We start from the raw sequence: 21778 nt of genomic DNA on the forward strand, positions 1-21778 counted from the left end.
ATATGAAAAATGAACACATGGAGACACTAGGGTATAAAAGTCTCCTTTTAAGATTTGAGTATATAGTATAGCCAATTATTGGGTGAGAATGTTTACATACACAATTCAGATATCAGTTTGTTCCATTGAGAACAGTAGATATTTCTTGACTATCGAGTTTGGTAACACTGGTAGATTCTGGTCATAAAAATTATAGAAGGAGATTATAAACATAAGGTCTAGAAACCAGTTACCCATCATTTGAATTCACAGGATGCAATGAGAATTCAAATGATGGGTAAATGGTTTCTAGACCTTATGTTTGAACTGAATCTTAAAGCACAAGTATGATTTTTTCAAGAAATATATATGTTCCAACCAAAAGCATGGAGTTATATAAAAAGATAATGTTTGGAGAACTCATATTACTGATTTCAAGATTTTCTATAATGTAACAGCAGTTAAAACAGCATAGTATCAGTAAAAGAATAGATAAAATATCAGTGGTACCAAAGAGAGAGCTCAGCAATAGATCCACACAAATATAGTCAACTAACCTTTGACAAAGGAGCAAAGGAAATTCAATGGAGAAAGGATAATCTTTTCAACAAATGGTGCAAAACAACTGGATGCCCATATGCAAAAAGAACAAAAAGCAAAATAACACAAAACCTTGGTACTCAAAATGGATCATAGCCCTAAATATATAACACAAAACTATAAAACTTTTAGAAAAAAAATAAGAGAAAATCTGTGTGACCTTGGGATGGTTGATGAATTTTTAGGTACAACAACAAAAGCATGAGCCATGAAAGAAAAGATCAATAGGTTAGACCTTATTAAAAATCAGGGCTTCCCTGGTGGCGCAGTGGTTGGGAGTCCGCCTGCCGATGCAGGGGACGCGGGTTCGTGCCCCAGTCCGGGAAGATCCCACATGCCGCGGAGCGGCTGGGCCCGTAAGGCATGGCCGCTGAGCCTGCGCGTCTGGATGACTGTGCTCTGCAACTGGAGAGGCCACAACAGTGAAAGGCCCACATACCGCAAAAAAAAAAAAAAAAAAAAAAAAATCAAAAACATTTGTTGTGTGAAAGACACTAAGAGAATGAAAAGACAAGCCATAGACTGAAAGAAAATATTTGCAAATACATATCTAATAAAAGATTTGTATCCAGAATATATTTTTAAAATCTTAAAACTCAACAATAAGAAAATAACCCATTTGAAAAATGGGCAAAAGCTTTGAGCATATACCTCACCAAAGAAGATATACAGGTGGCAAATAAGCATATGAAAATATTCTCAACATCATTTGTCATTAGGGAATTGCAAATTAAAACAACGAGATATCACCACTATCTTAGTTTGGGCTGCTATAACAAATTAGGATAGGGACTTCCCTGGTGGTCCAGTGGCTAAGACTCCACGCTTACAATGCAGGGGGCCCGGGTTCAATCCCTGGTCAGGGAACTAGATCCCACATGCCACAACTAAGAGTTCTCATGCCACAACTAAACATCCCACATGACACAATGAAGATCCCGCACGCGGCAACGAAGATATCGCAGGCCGCAACTAAGACCTGGCGCAGCCAAATAAATAAATTAATTAAATATATTTTTTTAAAATAAGGGGCTTCCCTGGTGGCATAGTGGTTAAGAATCCGCCTGCCAATGCAGAGGACACGGGTTCGAGCCCTGGTCCAGGAAGATCCCACATGACGTGGAGCAACTAAGCCCGTGCGCCACAACTACTGAGCCTGCACTCTAGAGCCCATGAGCCACAACTACTGAGCCCGTGTGCCACAACTACTGAAGCCCACGCGCCTAGAGCCCGTACTCTACAACAAGAGAAGCCACCGCAATGAGAAGCCCACGCACCACAACGAAAAGTAGCCCCTGCTCGCCGCAACTGGAGAAAGCCCATGCACAGCAATGAAGACCCAATGCAGCCAAAAATAAATAAATTAATTAATTTTTTAAAAAATTCTTAAAATAAATAAATAAAACAGCTGCTCCGTATAAAATAATAAACAAAAACCAAAACCAAATTAGGATGGACTGGGTGGCCAAAGCAACAAACACTTATTTCTCACAGTTCTGGAGGCTAGCCAGCAGATCAAGATCAAGGCATAGGCAGATTTAGTGTCTAGTGGGGGCTTGCTTCCTGGTTTGCAGGTGGTTATCTTCTTGTTTCATCTTCACATGGCAGAAAGAAGAAAGAGCTTAAGCAAGCTCTCCTGTCTTCTTATAAGGGTACTCGTCTGAAAAGGCTACATACACACATACATACATTTTATATGACATTCTGAAAAAGGCAGACTATTAAGACATTAAACAGTTCACTGATTGCCAGAGGTTTAGGGATTTGGAAGAGTTGAACATGTGAAGCACAGGGAATTTTTTAGAATGGTGAAACTATTCTGTATGTTACTGTGGTAGTGGATATATAACACTATGCATTTGTCCAAACCCATAGAACATAACAGCACAAATAGTGAAACTTAATGTTTACTCATAAAAAAAATAAATTAGGAAGTTGATCCTGAGGGATCCCAGGATGAAATTCAGACAATGACAAAAAATCCAATTCCATCCAATTGAATCCAGTTGTATTAAAAATGTATGATAGGCCTTCCCTGGTGGCGCAGTGGTTGAGAGTCCGCCTGCCGATGCAGGGGACACGGATTCGTGCCCCGGTCCGGGAAGATCCCACGTGCCGCGGAGCGGCTAGGCCCGTGAGCCATGGCCGCTGAGCCTGCGCGTCCGGAGCCTGTGCTCCGCAAAGGGAGAGGCCACAACAGTGAGAGGCTCGCGTACCGCAAAAAAAAAAAAGTATGATAAACCTCATTGAAGAATATGGGGGGCGGGGAAAGCTGACTTAAGTAACTTTGGGAATGAGTAGAAACTGTAAGTCTAAAGACAAGTGTACATAAACGGTGTATGGGTAAACAATTCTGAAACCACTACATGTAAACAAATAAATAAATGGATGAAAGCCAGGTTCCTCAGTCTTGGAGTGGGAAGTTCCAGACCGCCCAAGGCGGGGAGATAAGAGGGTTCTAGTCACCAATTACAATGTGTGCCACCAAGCAATTTTTGGACACCAGCTGGATGTCCTACAATTCAACCCAATTCTGACACCATTTTCCCAGAGATAGCATCAGATTCCACAGGCTGAGGGCTCAGTCTTATAAGACTGCCCACTCCTCACCACTTCCGATGCCAATTGTAAGCCCAGATTGTTACCTGTGTTTCTGACCAATTGGAAGCTAGGTTGTTACCTGTTCCTGACCAATTGGTTATGGTCTCACAACCCCTTCTTCAGGTTTGATTAATTTGCTAGAATGGCTCATAGACCTAAGGAAACCCGTTTACTTACTAGATTACCGATTTATTATGAAGGATATTAAAGAATATGAATGAACAGCCAAGTGAAGAGATATGGAGGGGAACATCCCAAAGGAGCATCTATTCTCATGGAGTTTGGGGCCGGGAACAGTGGCACATGGAAGCATTCTGGTTCCCTAACTTAGAAGCTCTCTGAACTCCCTCCTTTTGGGTTTTTATGGAGGCTTCATTATATAGGCATGATTGAACTCAATCTCCAGTTCCTCTCCCCTCCCCAGAGGTGGGACGGTAGTGAAGGAGAGGAAAAGGGGGACTGAAAGTTTCAACCTCTAATCACACGGTTGGCTCCACTGGCTACCAGATCTCATCCTTAGGTGCTTTCCAAAAGTCACTTCCTTAACACAACAAAAGACACCTTTATCACTCTCATCACGTAGGAAATATCACTCTCATCACGTAGGTTTTAGGAGCTCTGTGCCAGGAACGAGGTATAAGACCAAATATATATTTCTTATTATAACACAATATCACAGAAGGCAGAATGAACTATTTGTTACTGGATTAGAGTCAGAGAAATCAATATGAATTCATATTTAGCTTAATACATACACATATATAAATAATATAGATTTGTATATATACCTGCATTAGTATACACAAATATGTTCTCCAGCTCTGTCTGCTGAGAGGGCCTAGAAGCAATCCCAGGAAAAATGAGCAATTCCTATGCCCAGCATTTGGTTTCTAATATCATCCAACAATGAAAGAAGTGTGAAATATGAAATAAAATGGAGTCACTAATGTCAAGGGGTTTTAAAATGGAGCCAGAAGGCCATTGGAAGGTGGACCTTATGCACGTCCTCACCAGGTGGAGCCAGGTGAGGCCAAACCACAGATATTCCAAGGACTCTGCAAGAACACCTGCAACTTGTCACAGTAACGGACTTTTACCTCACTGCAGTGGTAGCCTTAGTACCCAATCATGTTTAGCCAAAACTAGCTTCTGCCTCCAACTCCAGTTAAGAGTCTGTAACGCAAACTTCCTTTCTTCGCCTTTGAAAGTCCCTGACTTTTACTCACTAGCGGGACACTGGGTTGTTACCAGAATCTACGTGCCTCAAATTGTAATTCTTCGATCCCAAATAAATGTTTTTTTGCTTGATTATTGCCTCTTAGGTTTATTTAGGTTGACAGGAACCAGAACTCCTTGGAGAAATGGCTGATTCTAAGGCTGGGCAGGAAATATACAAGATGAGCCTGCAATGTCTTGTAGCACCAGAAAATAAAGGAAGTGCTTCAAAAAACAAAATGATGGGGTATGTCAAAGGGACACAGGAGCTAACTGAAAGAGCTCACAATAGCCAAAGCTGGAACAATTTGAGAAAAACAAACAAAAACAAAAACAAAAATACATAATATTGAATTATAACCCAAAGTATAAAATAAATATCAGTGAGTCCATCGTGACATAAATAAATAGTTGAATAAATAAATGGGAGAGATTGACCAAATCTACCACATAGAAGAATTCTAAATAATTTGTGTGGATTACCCCTCCTCGAGTAGTTGAAGCATTACTCCCCACCCCTTAAGTGTGGGCTGTGCATAGTGACTTCCTTCCAAAGAGCATAGTCTGGGAAGAGGGATAAAATAACTGTACAGTGGAGAAATCTGGCAAACACTACCTTGGCTAGGAATTCAAGGCTAATATCATCAGTGATAAGTTATGTTGTTAGCATATACCTCTAATATGATGTTGTAACAGTGACAGTTAGTGTGGTCTACCTCCCCCAAATTCAAACTCCCAGTCTAACTAGGAAAAAAACATTAGACAGTCACAACTTCAGGGACATTTTATAAAACAACTGACCAGTACTCCTCAAAACTGTCAAGGACATCAAAAGCAAGGAAACTCTGAGAAACTGTCACAGTCTTGAGGAGCATAAGGACACAGAGGAATAAATGTAATATGGTATCCTGGATAGGATTCTGGAACAGAAGGACATTAGGTAAAAACTAAGGAAATTTGACTGGAGTATGGGCTTCAGTTAATAAGGATATACAAATGTACCATAGTAGTATAAGATGTTAACAAAAGGGGAAACTGGGTGCTCATTATTCGGGAACTCTGAACTATTTTTGCAACTTTTCTGTAAATCTAAAACCATTCTAAAAGAAAACCTTATTTAAAATAAAGTAGGGGCTTCCCTGGTGGTCCAGTGGTTAAGAATCTGTCTTGCAAATGCAGGGGATGCCGGTTCGATCCCTGCTTGGGGAATTAAGATCCCACATGCTGCAGGGCAACTAAGCTCGCACGCCGCAGCTACTGAGCATGCGAGCCACAACTAGAGAGCCCACGCACCACAGGTACTGAGCCCACGTGCTCTGGAGCCTGTGCACAGCAATGAAAGATTCCTGAGTGCCAGAAGTAAGACCTGACGCAGCCCATAAATAAATAAATATTTTAAAAAATAAAGTATGAGACTTGTATAGACTTGTATAGAACAAGACAATGGGTGCAGGAAACTTGCATTAGACCTTTTAAATTAAGGAGTAACAGTGAAAAGTGAGATTTATATAACTATACTAGAGTGTTTTAAGGATCCCAATGGCAAAAAAGTGGCTGGACCTCAAGAATTTGGAACAGAACTTTAAAAACTCAATTAGGCCTCTGCCTTGCCCCCCACCACTGCCCTCCACCTCACGCCTTACCTTCTGAAACACCAGAAAAGAAAGAGTATGCATAAACCCAGATTAGGCTTTTCTAAAACCAATCTACTTTCTTGGAGATTAAACACATGAAGTAAATAACTCAACGGCTTGGCTGAATAGTAGAATTGGAGATATGTGGAAGAGTAACTATAAGAATAGAAAAATCATGCTCAGAGTTTCTCCCAAAATTCTGTACAAAAGGATAAAAGTGGAAAACATGAGAGAAAATGACATGTGAAAGGCAGTGCCAGAAATTCTAATGTCTAATAGGAATTCTACAAGGAGAAACCAATAATAAGGAAGAAAAGGGAATTTTAAGAAAGAAAGGAAGACAGAGAAAACTTTTTGGAGGTGAAAAAGACAAATTTTCAAGTAAAAATTATAAAAGCTAAAATTTAAGTGCTCTTTCTTTTCTTTTCTTTTCTTTTTGCAGTACGCGGGCCTCTCATTGCTGTGGCCTCTCCCGTTGCGGAGCACAGCCTCCGGACGCGCAGGCCCAATGGCCATGGCTCACGGGCCTAGCCGCTCCATGGCATGTGGGATCTTCCCGGACCGGGGCACGAACCCGTGTCCCTTGCCTCGGCAGGCGGATTCTCAACCACTGCACCACCAGGGAAGCCCTAAAGTGCTCTTTCTTTTACCAGGCCTAGTTTTAAGAATGTTACATGCATTAATTATTTTTCATAACAATCCCATCACGTGGGTACTATTTCAATCCTCACGTAACAGACACAGAAACACAGAGAGGTGAAGCGACCTGTTCAACATCACAGAGCAATTAATGGAGAAGGCAGAATGCAAACCTGCTTTCTTTGTTAATGAAACTTTTTATTTTGACATAATATCAAATGTACAGAAAAGTTGCAAGAATAGCACAAAGAATTCCTGTATACCCTTCACACAGATTCTGTAAATGCTGACATTTACTGCATTTACTTTACGATCCTATTTTTTTCTGAACACTTGGAATTTCATTCAGAAAAGTCAGTTACCCACGTAAGGCTCCTTTATCCCTAAATGCTTCAGTGTATACATCCTAAAAGCAAAGACATTCTCTCCCGTAATCTCCGTAATTACAATGATCAAAATTATGAAATTTACATGGATATAATACTTTTATTTTAATATTTACCTTATTCAAATTCACAATTGTTCCAATAAAGCCTTTACAGAAAAAAAAAATTTCTGTTCCAGGGTCATATATTACACTTGTCATGTCTCTTTAGTCTCCTTTAACCTGAAACAATTCCTCAAGCTTTGTCCTTCTTGATCTTGACATTTTTGAAGAGCAAAGGCCAGTTATTTTGTAGAGCATTGCTCAGTTTGCATTTTTCTGTGATTTCCTTATGATTAAATTCTGGTTGTGCCTTTTGGCAGGAATATCACAGGAGTCGCTCTGTTCTGGAGGTACAGGATGTCATTTTGTGCCACACTGGTTATGTTAACTTTGATAACTGGTCAAGATGCTGTCTGCCAGGTTTCTTCACTGTAATGTTACTACTTTTCCCTTTGTAATTAATATTTGTGGAGAGAGACTTTACAATAGCATCAAATTCTGTTTCTCATCAAATTTTCACCCATTGGTTTTGGCATACATTGATGATTCTTACCAGAATCAATGATTACTGTGATGGCTGATTGATGGTGATTTTCTAATTTCGCCATTCCTTCTACATTTGTAAGTTGGCATTCTAATATAAAGCATGTTTCATGGATTCTTCTTTTAGTCACTGTGTTAGTCAATGGTTTTACTCAATCTGCTACTATTATGACCTGTTTTGATGCTCAGATTGTCCAGATTTGGCCAGTGAGAACTCCTTGAGATACTGTGACTTTTTGACATATTTCAACCATTTTTTGAGCGCTTCCCTACTTTCTACCACCTCAGAATGTTCCAATCTCACCTTGTGTTTTCTCTGCTCAGTGTCTTATGCTATTTCTCCAAGGAGCCCTTGTTCCTGGGATCTGGGTGCTGGATATTTTCATTGCTACGGCGGTGTAATTGCTTCTATGTCCTCTCTGCTAGGGGAACATACATACACACACCTTTATATGAATTTCTAATTTTTTTTTTTAAAGCATGACTTTGTAGTGATACCTCCAATTGCAATCCAACACCACAGGGTTCATCCTAGCCTCCTGCTCTCCCTATTTCAACGCCCTTCTCCAGCAACAACAAACTTGGCTCCCATTATATTTACTTACTCCCAAGTACAGTTACTTTTTTGCTTGATTCTAGAATACACGAAATAGTTCCAGAATTACTAATCTATATCACTGTGTAAATCAATCCTACTAACAAGAGGTAATTACTTGTTTACGGGTTTTTCTTTTTTCCTTCTTCTGTTTTTATCCTGAGGGAATATGGTCAAATTGTCCTCAAAAGTTGCTTGCTGGGCTTCCCTGGTGGCACAGTGGTTGACAGTCCACCTGCCGATGCAGGGGACACAGGTTCATGCCCCGGTCTGGGAAGATCCCACATGCCGCGGAGCGGCTAGGCCCGTGAGCCATGGCCGCTGAGCCTGCGCGTCCGGAGGCTGTGCTCCACGACAGGAGAGGCCACAGCAGAGGCCCACATACCGAAAAAACAAAAAAAAGTTGCTTGCCTAAGTCTTTTTTCCCCCTTTAGTGTGAGGGAAACTTTATTTATTTTTTTTGCTTATATTTCAACTTAGGTTCTCTTCTCTGTTATTCACTTAAAAAAAAATTGAACTATAGTTAATTTACAATATTGTGTTAGTTTCAAGTGTACAGCAAAGGGATTCAGTTATACATATATATTCTTTTTCAGATTATTTTTCGTTAGAGGTTATTATAAGATATTGAGTATAGGGACTTCCCTGGTGGTGCAGTGGTTAAGAATCCGCCTGCCAATGCAGGGGACACTGGTTTGATCCCTGGTCTGGGAAGATCCCACATGCCGTGGAGTAACTAAGCCCGCGAGCCACAACTACTGAGCCTGCATGCCACAACTACTGAAGCCCACGTGCCTAGAGCCTGTACTCTGCAGCAAGAGAAGCCACCACAATGAGAAGCCCGCACACGACAACTAAGAGTAGACCCCGCTCGCTGCAACTAGAGAAAGCCTGCGTGCAGCAATGAAGACCCAACGCAGTCAAAAATAAATAAAATAAAATTATTTTTAAAAAAGATATTGAGTATAGTTCCCTGTGCTATACAGTAAATCCTTGTTGTTTATGTGTTTTATATATAGCTGTATGTTAATACATACTCTTAATTTATCCCTCCCCACTTTCCCCTTTGGTTGTTATTGACTTTTAAAAATATTTATTTATTTATTGGCTGTGTCAGGTCTTAGTTGCAGCACGCTGGATCTTTTGCTTCAGCGCGTGGGCTGTTTGTTGCGGTGCGCGGTCTTCTCTCTCGTTGTGGCATGCGGGTTCAGCTGCCCCGCAGCATGTGGGATCTTAGTTCCCCAACCAGGGATCGAACCAGTGTCCTCTGCATTGCAAGACGGATTCTCAACCACTGGACCACCAGGGAAGTCCCTGTTACTGACTTTTAAAATTTGTAAAACATTAATATGGTCCCTAAAGTAAAAAAACACAAAAAATAAAAAATAGAATGTGTCACGTCCCTGTCCCTTTATGTACTAAAATCCCCTATGTATTTGGGTCTACTTATGGAATTCTGTTCTATTCCACTGGTCTCTTCATGCATGAGTACCACATCGTTTCGATTATAGGGACTTTTTAGTATTTTTAATTATCTGGTTGGACTAGTACCACTTTGCAGCTTTTCTTTTTCAGTGTTAGCCTGGCTATACTTACCTAAAACCTGTATTGCTACCACTATAGATACTGTATACACTTCAGGTGAAAAGATTAACTGAATTGTCCCCCTCCAGTAATTCTCCTTCCCAGTATCTTTCTCTTCATGACCCTTATCAATATGTGAAGTTTTCTTAGTTACGTACTCACTGGTTGTCTGCTTTCCAGATTTTCCTGGAGATTGGGGATCTTGTCTTTAATATCCACTAGCATATTGAAATAGCCAGAGCACACCATGGCACCCTCCAGGTATGCATTATGCACAAGCATTTGCACGCATTTTTTTTTATTAGCTATTCTGATGGGTGTACAGCCATATCACATTGTGGTTTTAATTTTTCCATTTTCTTGATAATTAACGAACATGAGCACAGTCTGATATCTTTATTGGCCATTTGGATATCCATTTTTTGGAAGTGTTTATTTTATTTTTGGCCATGCTGCACGGCCTGCAATGGAAGCACGGAGTCTTGACCACTGGACCGCCAGGGAAGTACCCCCATTTCTTATTTGGTTGTCTGTCACTTATTGATTTGTAGTGGTTCTTTATATATTCTTGGTCAAATTTATGTATTGTGAATATAGTCTCCCAGTCTGTGGCTTGCCTTTTCACTTTAATGGTGTCTTTTGATGAAAATAGATTTTTAAATTTAATATAGTAAAATTTACCTTTTTTTCTCTATATGGTTAGTGCTTTTTGTGTTCTGTTTAAGAAATCTTTGCTATCCCAAGGCTAGAAAGATATTCTATGTTTTCTTCTAAAGTCCTTATCTTATCTTCTACAATTACATCATTAACACATAGGGAATTGGTTTGTGTGAAGTGTAAGATGAGAGCCAAGGTTAATTTTTTATCGATATGGATATGCAATTGATCCAGTGCTACTTATTGAAAAGAACATCACTTCCTCTGCAACCACACTGCAGAGGAACCTTTGTCATAAATCAGATGACCACATGTATGTAAGTCTGTTTCAGGGCTCTTTATTTTATTCTGTTGGTCTACTTGTTCGTTTTGCATCAGTATCATGTTGCCTTAATGACAAAAGTACACCTTATCACATTAACAAATTCAAGAAGGAAAATATATCAGTGTGCCAAAAAGGCATCTGACAATATTCAGCAGGCATTTTTTTTTTTTTTTTTTTTTTTTTTTTTTGCGGTATGCGGGCCTCTCACTGTTGTGTCCTCTCCCGTTGCAGAGCACAGGCTCCGGACACGCAGGCTCAGCGTCCATGGCTCACGGGCCCAGCCGCTCTGCGGCATGTGGGATCTTCCTGGACCGGGGCACGAACCCGCGTCCCCTGCCTTGGCAGGTGGACTCTCAACCACTGCGCCACCAGGGAAGCCCCAGCAGGCATTTTTAATTAAAAAAAAAAAGTTAAATAGGGACTGAAGGAAACAAGTGAACCACACAAGGTCTGTTTACCTCAAACACAGAGCAAACATTACACTAAGTGATTTCCATTATGTTGGAAAAAACAACTAGATGCCCTCTATCACCACTAATCCTAAGTCTTGTTCTGGAAATTATTTCTGTTAGAGTAAGAATAATAAAATAATCACTATATTCAGGAAAAAATCATATCTATTTGTAGTTGACATAACTGATTGCCTAAAAAATCAAGAGTCTAGTAAAAAATGAATTTTAAAGGTTATTGGGTAATAATGAAAGCAATGATTGTATCCATATTTAAAATTTTAATATGACAATATCACAATAAAAACAAATAAGCCACAGTCTGGGAGAAGGTGAGTCCATCATAATACTAGGTAAAGGATTACTATCTAGAATGTTATTTTTAAGAATCCCACTATTTTTATATGAATGTTTTTAAAAAAAGGAACATGGGCAATACATATGAATTGGCAAGCTATAGTATTTAGTAATAAACATATGTGAAAAGATGCTCAACTCATTATTTACCAGGAAAATATTAAAGCACATACCAGAAGTGGGGATATAAGGAAATAATATTTCACTGGTTGAAGGGGTTGTAAATTGGTACCATAAGGATATTCTCCTTTTCTACAGCAATATCTAGCGAGGTTGAACATGAACATAACCTCTGACTTACCAATCTCACCTTTTGATAAATACCTCAGAGAAACCCTTGTTATGTATAGCAAGAAACTCAGATATTCAACAAGATATTTTTCAGTGAGAAATTATATATAACCTAAATATTGACCAATAAAAGGCCTCAATACATATGGTGTATTTATATAAAGAAAAGGACTAGGGGTTTTCTATTCTACTGAAAAGAACCATATTAAATCCAAAAAAAAGCAAGTAGCTGGTTGGACAGCATGCTGAGTTGCTTGCCTTGCTAGATAACCATACACCTGCCACAATGCTGACATTTCCATCCTTGAAGCCTCTCCTTTTGGTTAGGGCAACATCTGCCAAAGTGGAATTACACCTACAATAGGTATTGGGAATGGGAGCTCTATAGCAAAGTATGAGATACATTGAGTTAGATAAAATGAAACATTTTTGATAGTCTTTTGATAGGCACTTAATGTGATTTTTTTCTTCCAAGAAATATAGAATATAGAGCTTGCATGCTTGTTTGACCACAAAATCATTTTCTTCAAGAACCATTAAGTACTGGTGTTTTGTGGAACGTACTTTAAGAAATTTTGAGTTAATGTACTGTCCCCAAAAGACTTCAGTTAACAAGAAAATGTTACCAGGGTGAAGAAACACATAATAGCACTTAAAATGCTCATTGTGTATGTTACATTTTTGTGTAAACACTGTGTAATGTCCACAAATTAAAAGCAATTTGAAATCATGAGTGGAAGAGATTTATTATTCTAGATGGTGACTGATTATTCAATGACATCTGCCCAATCTGCCCACTCTGAGCAAAATGGACTTAGAGGTACAAGTCAGTGTATGACAGTGACATTCATTTGGTTGAAAATAAAGTGCTGTGGCAATACTTGTTTTTCTTTTGTAGAAGGTAATAACTTTTAAGTATTGAATGCCTATTTTTCAAATAATCTTTCATTCCTTTTATAAAATTGATGAAGCTAAAATAAACGAGAAAAAGAAGAGAAACAAATGAAAGAAATTATTGGGGCAGGATCACATCATTTTTCCCAACACTGTTACACCGCTCAAGTTAGAAAACCTAAATGCCTAACTAAATCACAAAAGGTAAGGCCCTGGGTATTCCTGGTAAATCATTTTGTTTTATAACTGTTTTAGTAGACTACTGAGTTCAACTTACTGAACTTTACTTGGAATGTCTGCATGTATCTTAAATGATACTGGTCTAGATTTTGCTTTTTAGGGATTACCCTCGTCTAAAATTTTATTATTGGGATATCTGCCTTATAGAATGATCCTGCAAAATTTTGTTAGAAGTTATCTATTCTTTAAAATTTTATTGCCTGAAAAACTATTGATTCTAGTTTTTAAAAAAACAAGAACATAACTCCATTTAAATTTCCTTTGTTTACAGATCTCATACATTATAAAACTATAAATTATAAAATCTATAAATTATAAATTGTTTCAAATATAAAATAAAATATAAAATCTATAGATTGTTCAGGCTTTCTATAGTCTCTTGAGTCAACTTTGATCATTTTGGTTTCTCTAGATAGCTCATTCTCTACATTTTTATACATACTGAAATATATGTATATAGTAACACATAAATTTTAAAACTTTTAAATCTCTTTGATATATGTACCTATTTCACCATTCCCATACATAAAGCTGTAATTGAATCAACTTTTGTCCTTCAATAATAACTGCTGATTCTATATTAATGGTCTTTTCAAAGAGAATATTCTTGGATAAAATCTACTACTTTATTAACTATTCTTTTACTTTTTTAAAAAAAATTTATTTTTTAATTTATTTTTGGCTGCATTGGGTCTTCGTTGCTGCATGTGGGCTTTCTCTAGTTGCAGTGAGCAGGGGCCACTCTTCGTTGCAGTGTGTGGGCTTCTCATTGTAGTGGCTTCTCTTGTTGTGGAGCACAGGCTCTATGTATGCAGGCTTCAGTAGTTGTGGCACACGGGCTTAGTAGTTGTGGCTTGCGGGCTCTAGAGTGCAGGCTCAGTAGTTGTGGCTAAGTAGTTGGGCTTAGTTGCTCCGCAGCATGTGGGATCTTCCCAGACCAGGGCTTGAAGCCGTGTCCCCTGCACTGGCAGGTGGATTCTTAACCACTGCACCACCAGGGAAGTCCCTCTTCTACTTTTTTAAAATTGTACTTTTACTTTTATTGTATGAATTACTTCCTGCTATTTACCTTAATTAAAAAAAAAATGGGGCTTCGCTGGTGGCACAGAGGTTAAGAATCCGCCTGGCAATGAGGGAACAGGGGTTTGAGCCCTGGTCCGGGAAGATCCCACATGCCAGGGAGCAACGAAGCCCATGCGCCACAACTACTGAGCCTGCACTCTAGAGCCATCGAGCCACAACTACTGAAGCCCACACGCCTAGAGCCCATGCTCCACAACGAGAAGCCACCGCAATGAGAGACCCGCACACCACAACAAAGAGTGGGCCCCACTCACCGCAACTAGAAAAAGCCTGTGCGCAGCAACAAGACCCAACGCAGCCAAAAATAAATTAAATAAATAAATAAATGTTTTCTGGGAATTCCCTGGCAGTCCAGTAGTTAGGACTTCATGCTTTCACTGCTGAGAGCCCTTGTAAAAAACATGTTTTCTGGCTTATGTTAATGATTTTTTCCCCCAACTGCCTGCTATGTGACAGGCACGGTATGTGTGGTAACAGAGTCGTGAAATAACTGCTCAATCCAGGTTTTCTAAATGCATTAAGGTTGTTAATTTCCTACAACGTAGAGCTTTGGTGGCTTCCCACAAATTTTTTTTTTAACTTATTTATTTAATTATTTTTGGCTGCATTGGGTCTTTGTTGCTATGCACAGGCTTTCTCTAGTTGCGGTGAGCGGGGGCTTCTCATTGCGGTGGCTTCTCTTGTTGCAGAGCACAGGGTCTAGGCGCCCAGGCTTCAGGAGTTGTGGCTCATGGGCTCTGGAGCGCAGGCTCAGTAGTTGTGGCGCATGGGCTTAGTTGCTCCGCGGCATGTGGGATCTTCCTGGACCAGGGCTTGAACCCGAGTTCCCTGCATTGGCAGGTGGATTCTTAACCACTGCACCACCAGGGAAGCCCTTCCCACAAATTTTTATCTGTAGGGATCAAATTATCATTTATCACTAAGTAGCCTAAAATTTCAGATTTTCCACTTAAACAAAAACTTTATTATGGAAGTTTTCAAATATATGCAAAGTAGTAAGAATAGCACAGTGAACCCTATGTACCCATTACCTGGCTTCAACGATTTACAGCATTTTTCTGATCTTGTTTCATCTATCCTTCCCATTTTTTCTTTAGTATTATAAAGCAAATCACACATATAATTTCATCCTTGAATACTTCAGTATGGCTCTCTAATGCATAAGGATTTATACACACATACACACTCCCATGCCATCATCATGCCTAACAAATGAATAATAATTATTTAATATAATTTAATACCCACTCCAGGTTTACTTTTTCACAATAATGTAAAAAGTTGTCTTTTTTTTATTTGTCCAAATCAGGATTGTATTGCCTGTATTTTCTTATTTTCTGTATTCTTGATGCTCTGGCATTTGGGGACTTGATCTTGGAGAGACTACCGCTTCTAGGGCTAGCAAATTCCTTGACAAACGACCCTCCTGGCAAGCATGCCGTTGATATACAAACCAACCAATCCAAAGTCCACACCCCTTTATCAAACATCTCCTTTATCAAACTCTCATACACCAAGCCATTATTTCTCCTGCCCTAAATCACCCCAGGGCCAGGTACTGGACAACTGAGGACCACCACTGGAGCTCAGAGCCCACAAAATTATTCAATCTACCCAGTCTTAAACTTGCTCAGTGTACCTACCTGGCATCACGTCACCCATTCCTTCCTGGGAAAACTCCAGTAAAGGTTTTGAGTCATGCTCTGCCCTCTTCCGCCTTCTGCCTCCTAACAGGACTAGGTGTTCCTTCCATGTTCTCCTATGTATACTCGGTTCCTCCTGCTTGCAGAAATCTCCGCGTATAAGCGTCTTCCTTCATGATAATCATTTCCATGTCTTCGTGACTTATCAAACCTGATTAAAGCAAATCCTGGGTACATTTTAACACAAGCATCTCAATACATTCCATACACTGTATTTAATTAATATGTCTCAAGTCTCTTTTAATTTGTAAAATTCTGTTTTTATTAACTTAACATATATTGGTTAAGAAACTAGGCCTTAAAAAAAAAAAAAAAGAAACTAAGCCTTATATTTTGTGGAATTTCCCACATTCTGGATTTGGCTGTTTGCTTCTTTGTGTCATGAATTTGTTCATTTATTTCCCAAGTTTCCTGTAAACTGGTATGTTTAGAGACGAAATTACACTTCTTTTTTTTTTTTTGTGGTACGCGGGCCTCTCACTGTTGTGGCCTCTCCCGTTGTGGAGCACAGGCTCCGGACGCACAGGCTCAGCAGCCATGGCTCACGGGCCCAGCGGCTCCACGGCATGTGGGATCCTCCCGGACCGGGGCACGAACCCGTGCCCCCTGCATTAGCAGGCGGACTCTCAACCACTGCGCCACCAGGGAAGCCCTAAATTACACTTCTGAATCAATATTTTGGACAAGAATACTCCACAGGTAGTATACATCCATTGCATTACATCAAGAAGCACACAGCCTTGCTGATTTAATTTAGAGATGTTACTATAGGTTAGCGGGTTGTCATTCTGCTCTGTCCTTTAAAACCTTCGAATAATCTCTCACCTAATGGTTTTCACATCCACTGATACCATCAAGATCCATTATTTCATAAAAAAAAGTGTCACTTTTTGGATTCTATCATTCCTTTGACCTTTATTAGCTAGAATTCTCTAATAATAAAGAACTTTCCTTCACCAACTTTTGGTTGTCTTGAAATATAGTTCATAGAGGAAAGGCAGGATAAATGCTCCATTTTCCCCCTTTATTTATTAATAAATGCCCTAATGTGCTCTGTAGCTGACCAATGCATCTTGTTAGAAAAAAAAGAAGCTATCACAGGCTACAGTAATCATGATAAAAGGACACAGGATCCAAATTGAGGGGATTCCCGCTGGCCAAATATAGGACAATTTGAGCATTTTTAAAAAAGGCTACAATGGATTTTTAAAGATTGATTCTGGACTTATAATATAGGTGATTTTTAATTTCCAAATAGTTTCTTTTTATCTTATTCTTTGTTAATTTTATTTACTTAACTGAAGTATAGTTGATTTACAATATTGTGTTAGTTTTAGGTGTACAGCACAGTGATTTGGTTACATATACACATGTATATGTATATACAAACATACGGTGTATATATATATATATATATATATATATATATATATATATATACACATTCATACATACAGTGAATATATATACATATATTCTTTAAAAAAATTATTTTCCATTATAGGTTATTACAAGATATTGAATATAGTGCCCAATGCTATACAGTAAATCCTTATTGTTTATCTATGTTATATATGGTAGTATGTTATCTGTTAATACCATACTCCTAATTTAAATTATCCCCCCCACTTCCCCTTTCATAACCATGTTTGTTTTCTATGTCTGTGAGTCTGTTTCTGTTTTGTATATAAGTTCATTGGTACTATTTTTAGTTTCCACATACAAGTGATACAATATTTGTCTTACTCTGTCTGACTTACTTCACTTAGTATGACAATCTCTAGGTCCATCCATCCTCTGTTAATTTTAAATCAAATTTATACAGAGGCCAGAGAGTATAGATTGTAGAATATATTTTTTTTATGAAAAAATTGAAAAAGGATTTCTCACTTTCACTATTTTAATAAGAGTAAGTTATCTGACATTCAATAATGGATGAGTGTTGGTGGAAGGCATTTCTATATTCACTGTGCCCATAGTCATTCATATGGATTTTCAAGAGAGCAATATTAATGATGATAATAGTAAAACAATAGTTAGTAACTTAAAACAACAACCATTTAATTGTATCTCATGATTTTGTGGGTCAAGAATTTGGGCAGGGGCTCAGTTGGTGGATTTTTCTGTTCTACATGGCATCAACTGAAGTTATTCACTGGCATTGAGTTGATGGCTGGTTTGGAGGATCCAAAACTATTTCACTCAGATGTCTGGTGTTTTCATGGGCAATCTGGAAGACTGGGCACAGCAGAGTGCCTCTCCTTCTCTATGTAGTCTCAGGGCCTTTCCATGTGGTCTCTTCAGCAGAGTAGCCAGACTTTTTAACATAACAGTTCAGGTCTGAACTTGAGAGAGTATTCCAAGAGATGAGGCAAAATCTACCAGTAAAGTCTGGGTCCAGAAACTAGCACAGCAGTACTTCTGCTATTCTACTGATCAAAGTAGTCACAGTCTGCCCAGATTCAAAGGGAAAGGATGTGGATTCCACATCTTGATGGGTGGAGTACCAAAGAATCTGCAGTAATCTTTATTCTGCCACAGTATTATAATTTTATAAATCAAGAACTTATAGCATCAAGCAGTTAAACATCCTGTTCAATATAACACAGGTAAGAAAGTGATGGGCTAGAAATGATGTTAAGTGTCTTTCCCACATTTGTTATATTAATAGGATTAGTTTCTAGAATGAATGTGAAGATTCTCAGGTCTGAGTGATGGTGGAATATATTAAATTAACACATTATTTATGATATAAACCCCGTTATGCCAAGTCAGGTGCATGGAGGAAGCAAAAGGAACTAATTACTACATTCATAGACTAAAAAGTCTTTCTTATATTTTTACATTATGAATTTTCAGATGATGGGTAAGGTGTGAATGTTGTCTAAAGGCCTTCTTACATTCCTTACATTCATAGGGTTTCTCACCAGAATGAATTCTCAGATGCTGAATAAGAGATGAATTAAGCCTAAAGGCCTTCCTACATTCCTTACATTCAAAGGGTTTTTCACCAGTATGAATGCTCTGATGTAGAGTAAGTTTTTGGCGCAATCTAAAGGCCTTCCCGCATTCCTTACATTTATACGGTTTCTCACCAATATGAATACTCTGATGTTGTGTAAGTTGTGAGAGTAGTCTAAAGGCCTTACCACATTCCTTACAGTCATAGGGTTTAACACCAATATGAATACTCTGGTGTGAAATAAGTTGTGAGTAACGACTAAAGGCCTTCCAGCATTCCTTACATTCATAAGGTTTCTCACCAGTATGAATTCTGTGATGTAGAATAAGATGATAACCACGACTAAAAGTCTTTCCACATTCCTTACATTCATAGGGTTTCTCACCAGTATGAATTCTCTGGTGGAGTGTCAGTTGCTGTCGTACTCTAAAGGCCTTCCCACATTCTTTACATTCATAGGGTTTCTCACCTGTATGAAGTTTGTGATGTACCCTAAGGCCAGAGCCACACAAAAAGGCCTTCCCACATTCTTTACATTCATAGAGTTTGTCAGCAATATTAAGCTTCTGATGTCGAGTAAGGTGTGCATACTGTCTAAAGGCCTTCCCACATTCTGTACATACATAGGGTTTCTCACCAGTATGAATCCTCTGATGTAGAGTAAGTTGTCCACGAACTCTGAAGGCTTTCCCACATTCTTTACATTCATAGGGTTTCTCACCAATATGAATTTTTTGATGTACTCTAAGGTCTGGGCCACATATGAAAGATTCTCCACATTCCTTACATTCATAGAGTTTTTCACCAGAATGAAGTCTCTGATGTCGAGTAAGATGTGCCGTCTGTCTAAAGGCCATCCCACACTCCTTACATTCGTAAGGTTTCTCACCAGTATGAATTCTGTGATGAAAGGTAAGTTGTTGGCGTACTCTAAAGGCCTTCCCACATTCCTTACATTCATAGGGTTTCTCGACAAAATGAAGTCTCTGATGTGAAGAAAAAGATGAGTATTTTTGGTAAGAGGACACTTTTTGAGATGTAATTTTCACTTGATTGAAATATTCCTCTTGTCCTTCAAATTTTCTTTTGGACTCCCAATCATTTTTTAAAATGAGTCTGTTAAGGCCATGGTTTTTAATTCTCTCCATTACCTTCCACTGGGATAAGTTTATTTCATGAATGTCATTTTCTGAAGATAACTTCTTGGTCTCATATTTGGTCTCCAAATCTGAAAGAAAACAAGAGAGCAAACATGTAGTTCTCTTTTTCTAAAAGAAGTAAAATTTCTACAGTAGAAGTAAAAGACAACCAAAGTACTACCCAATGAAATTCTAAAAATAGTTACATAATTAAAAAAAGCAAAAGGCAACACCAGGAAAATGAGAGTTCATGAAGGAAAATGAGATTAGTGACTAAGTAAATATTTTAAGTCAGTGGTTCTCAAACTGAAACGTGAATCAGAATCACAAGGGAGCTTGTTACAAATACTATGATTTAGATACCACCTAAACTACTTGGATCAGATTCTACAGTCCTGGGCAGTCCTATATTTAATATTCTCCATACGATGATTTTGATGGAAATGAAAGGTTGGGAATTCATGCTTAAATTCTTTCAACAATTTCTCTTTATTCTTAGAATAAAATCAAACTTGTTAAAAGGCCTCTGCTTACCTATAACGCATCATCTCAAACCACTGTTCTCTTTACTGCTACTTGGAGAGGCCTCTTTTCAGATATTAAAACATGTTCCCACTTACTTCCATTGGACATTTCAGTCTGCTCTATTTCCCCACAAATCTGTTTGGGCTCTTTGCATGGTGGCTCCTTCTCACTCTGAGGTCTTAGAGTAAGTTACTTACTCAACAGCTGAATCTACTGACAGTACTTAAAGCTATGTGCTTATTATACAGTTGACCCTTGAACAACATGGGTTTGAACTGTGCAGATCCACTATATATGGACTTTTTTCAATAAATATACAAACATATATGTGTAGAACATCGTGTGCAAGACTTGTATTGAAGTGGATAACCTATCCTTACATAGGCATAAGGTGAGTGATATTTAGTATAAAATTAATAATGTGTTAGCTTTCTTACTGTTTTACAACTTTGCTTTCAAAGAATTACATTACTATATAGTGTGCTTCTGTCTCTTCTGACTGGATAAACTGCATATCAGCCTATCATCACAGGTAAGTGGTTTTTTAAAACATGTAACAATGTTTCTAATACTGTTTTATAAATGTGACTGTAATATTGTATGCCATAAAAGTTTTATGCTGATTCACTCATTACTGTATAGGCTAGGCTACTGTGAAGCATTCATATCAATTACAATAGGTTACCGTAAAGCAATCATATTGCTGCTTTTTCATTACCAATGCATAAGTCATTATATCTGTAAATAAATATAAAATTTTTTCACATTATCTTTTCATTTCTAATGTCCAGTGTTAGTAACACATATAATATGTAATGTGTTTATGATATAGGACAATATTGATGTAGGTACTGACAGAAAATTTATCTTATAAACAGACAACATAAACTTATGGTATCAATAAATACAGTACAGTACTGTAAATGTATTTTCTCTTCCCTGTGATTTTCTTAATAACATTTTCTTTTCTCTAGCTAACTTTATTATAAGAATACAGTATATAATATATATAACATATGTGTTAATCGACTATTTATGTTATTGGTAAGGCTTCCAGGTCAACAATAGGCTAATAAGTAGCTAAGTGTTGGGGGAGTCAAAAGTTATATGTGGGGACGTCCCTGGTGGTCCAGTGGTAAAGAATCTGCCTTCCAATGCACGGGACACAGGTTCAATCCCTGGTCAGGGAACTAAGATCCCACATGTCACGTGGCAACTAAGCCCATGTGCCACAACTACTGAGCTCACGCACCTCAAAAAGAGAGCCTGCATGCCACAAACTACAGAGCCCACGTGCTCTGGAGCCCATGCACCACAACTAGAGAGAGAAAACCCC

The 21778-nt window shown here is 38.5% G+C and overlaps 2 protein-coding genes across 5 annotated transcripts in view; one reads left to right on the forward strand and one right to left on the reverse strand.

Annotated features, from left to right (window-relative positions):
• The window catches only part of LOC137215245 (zinc finger protein 14 homolog), a 184037-nt gene that overhangs the window by 40052 nt on the left and 122207 nt on the right, over nucleotides 1-21778 (reverse strand). For 3 of the 4 annotated variants that reach the window (XR_010939220.1, XR_010939221.1, XR_010939222.1), the window contains 2 exons: nucleotides 15757-20006; nucleotides 8065-15005 (listed from right to left, as the gene is read on the reverse strand). Coding sequence is in view for 1 of the 4 variants with exons in the window: in XM_067720221.1 (XP_067576322.1) it covers nucleotides 18661-19678 (1018 nt within the window). In the remaining 3 variants the exon portion in view is untranslated. Of the gene's footprint in view, nucleotides 1-8064; nucleotides 15006-15756; nucleotides 20007-21778 lie in introns of those variants that run through there. The other variant, XM_067720221.1, reaches the window with a different exon arrangement.
• Nucleotides 1-21778, forward strand: part of ZNF382 (zinc finger protein 382) — a 254817-nt gene that overhangs the window by 22222 nt on the left and 210817 nt on the right. The window lies entirely within an intron of this gene.

The sequence above is a fragment of the Pseudorca crassidens genome, chromosome 20, assembly GCF_039906515.1.
Source record: "Pseudorca crassidens isolate mPseCra1 chromosome 20, mPseCra1.hap1, whole genome shotgun sequence".
Classification (NCBI taxonomy): Eukaryota; Metazoa; Chordata; class Mammalia; order Artiodactyla; family Delphinidae; genus Pseudorca; species Pseudorca crassidens.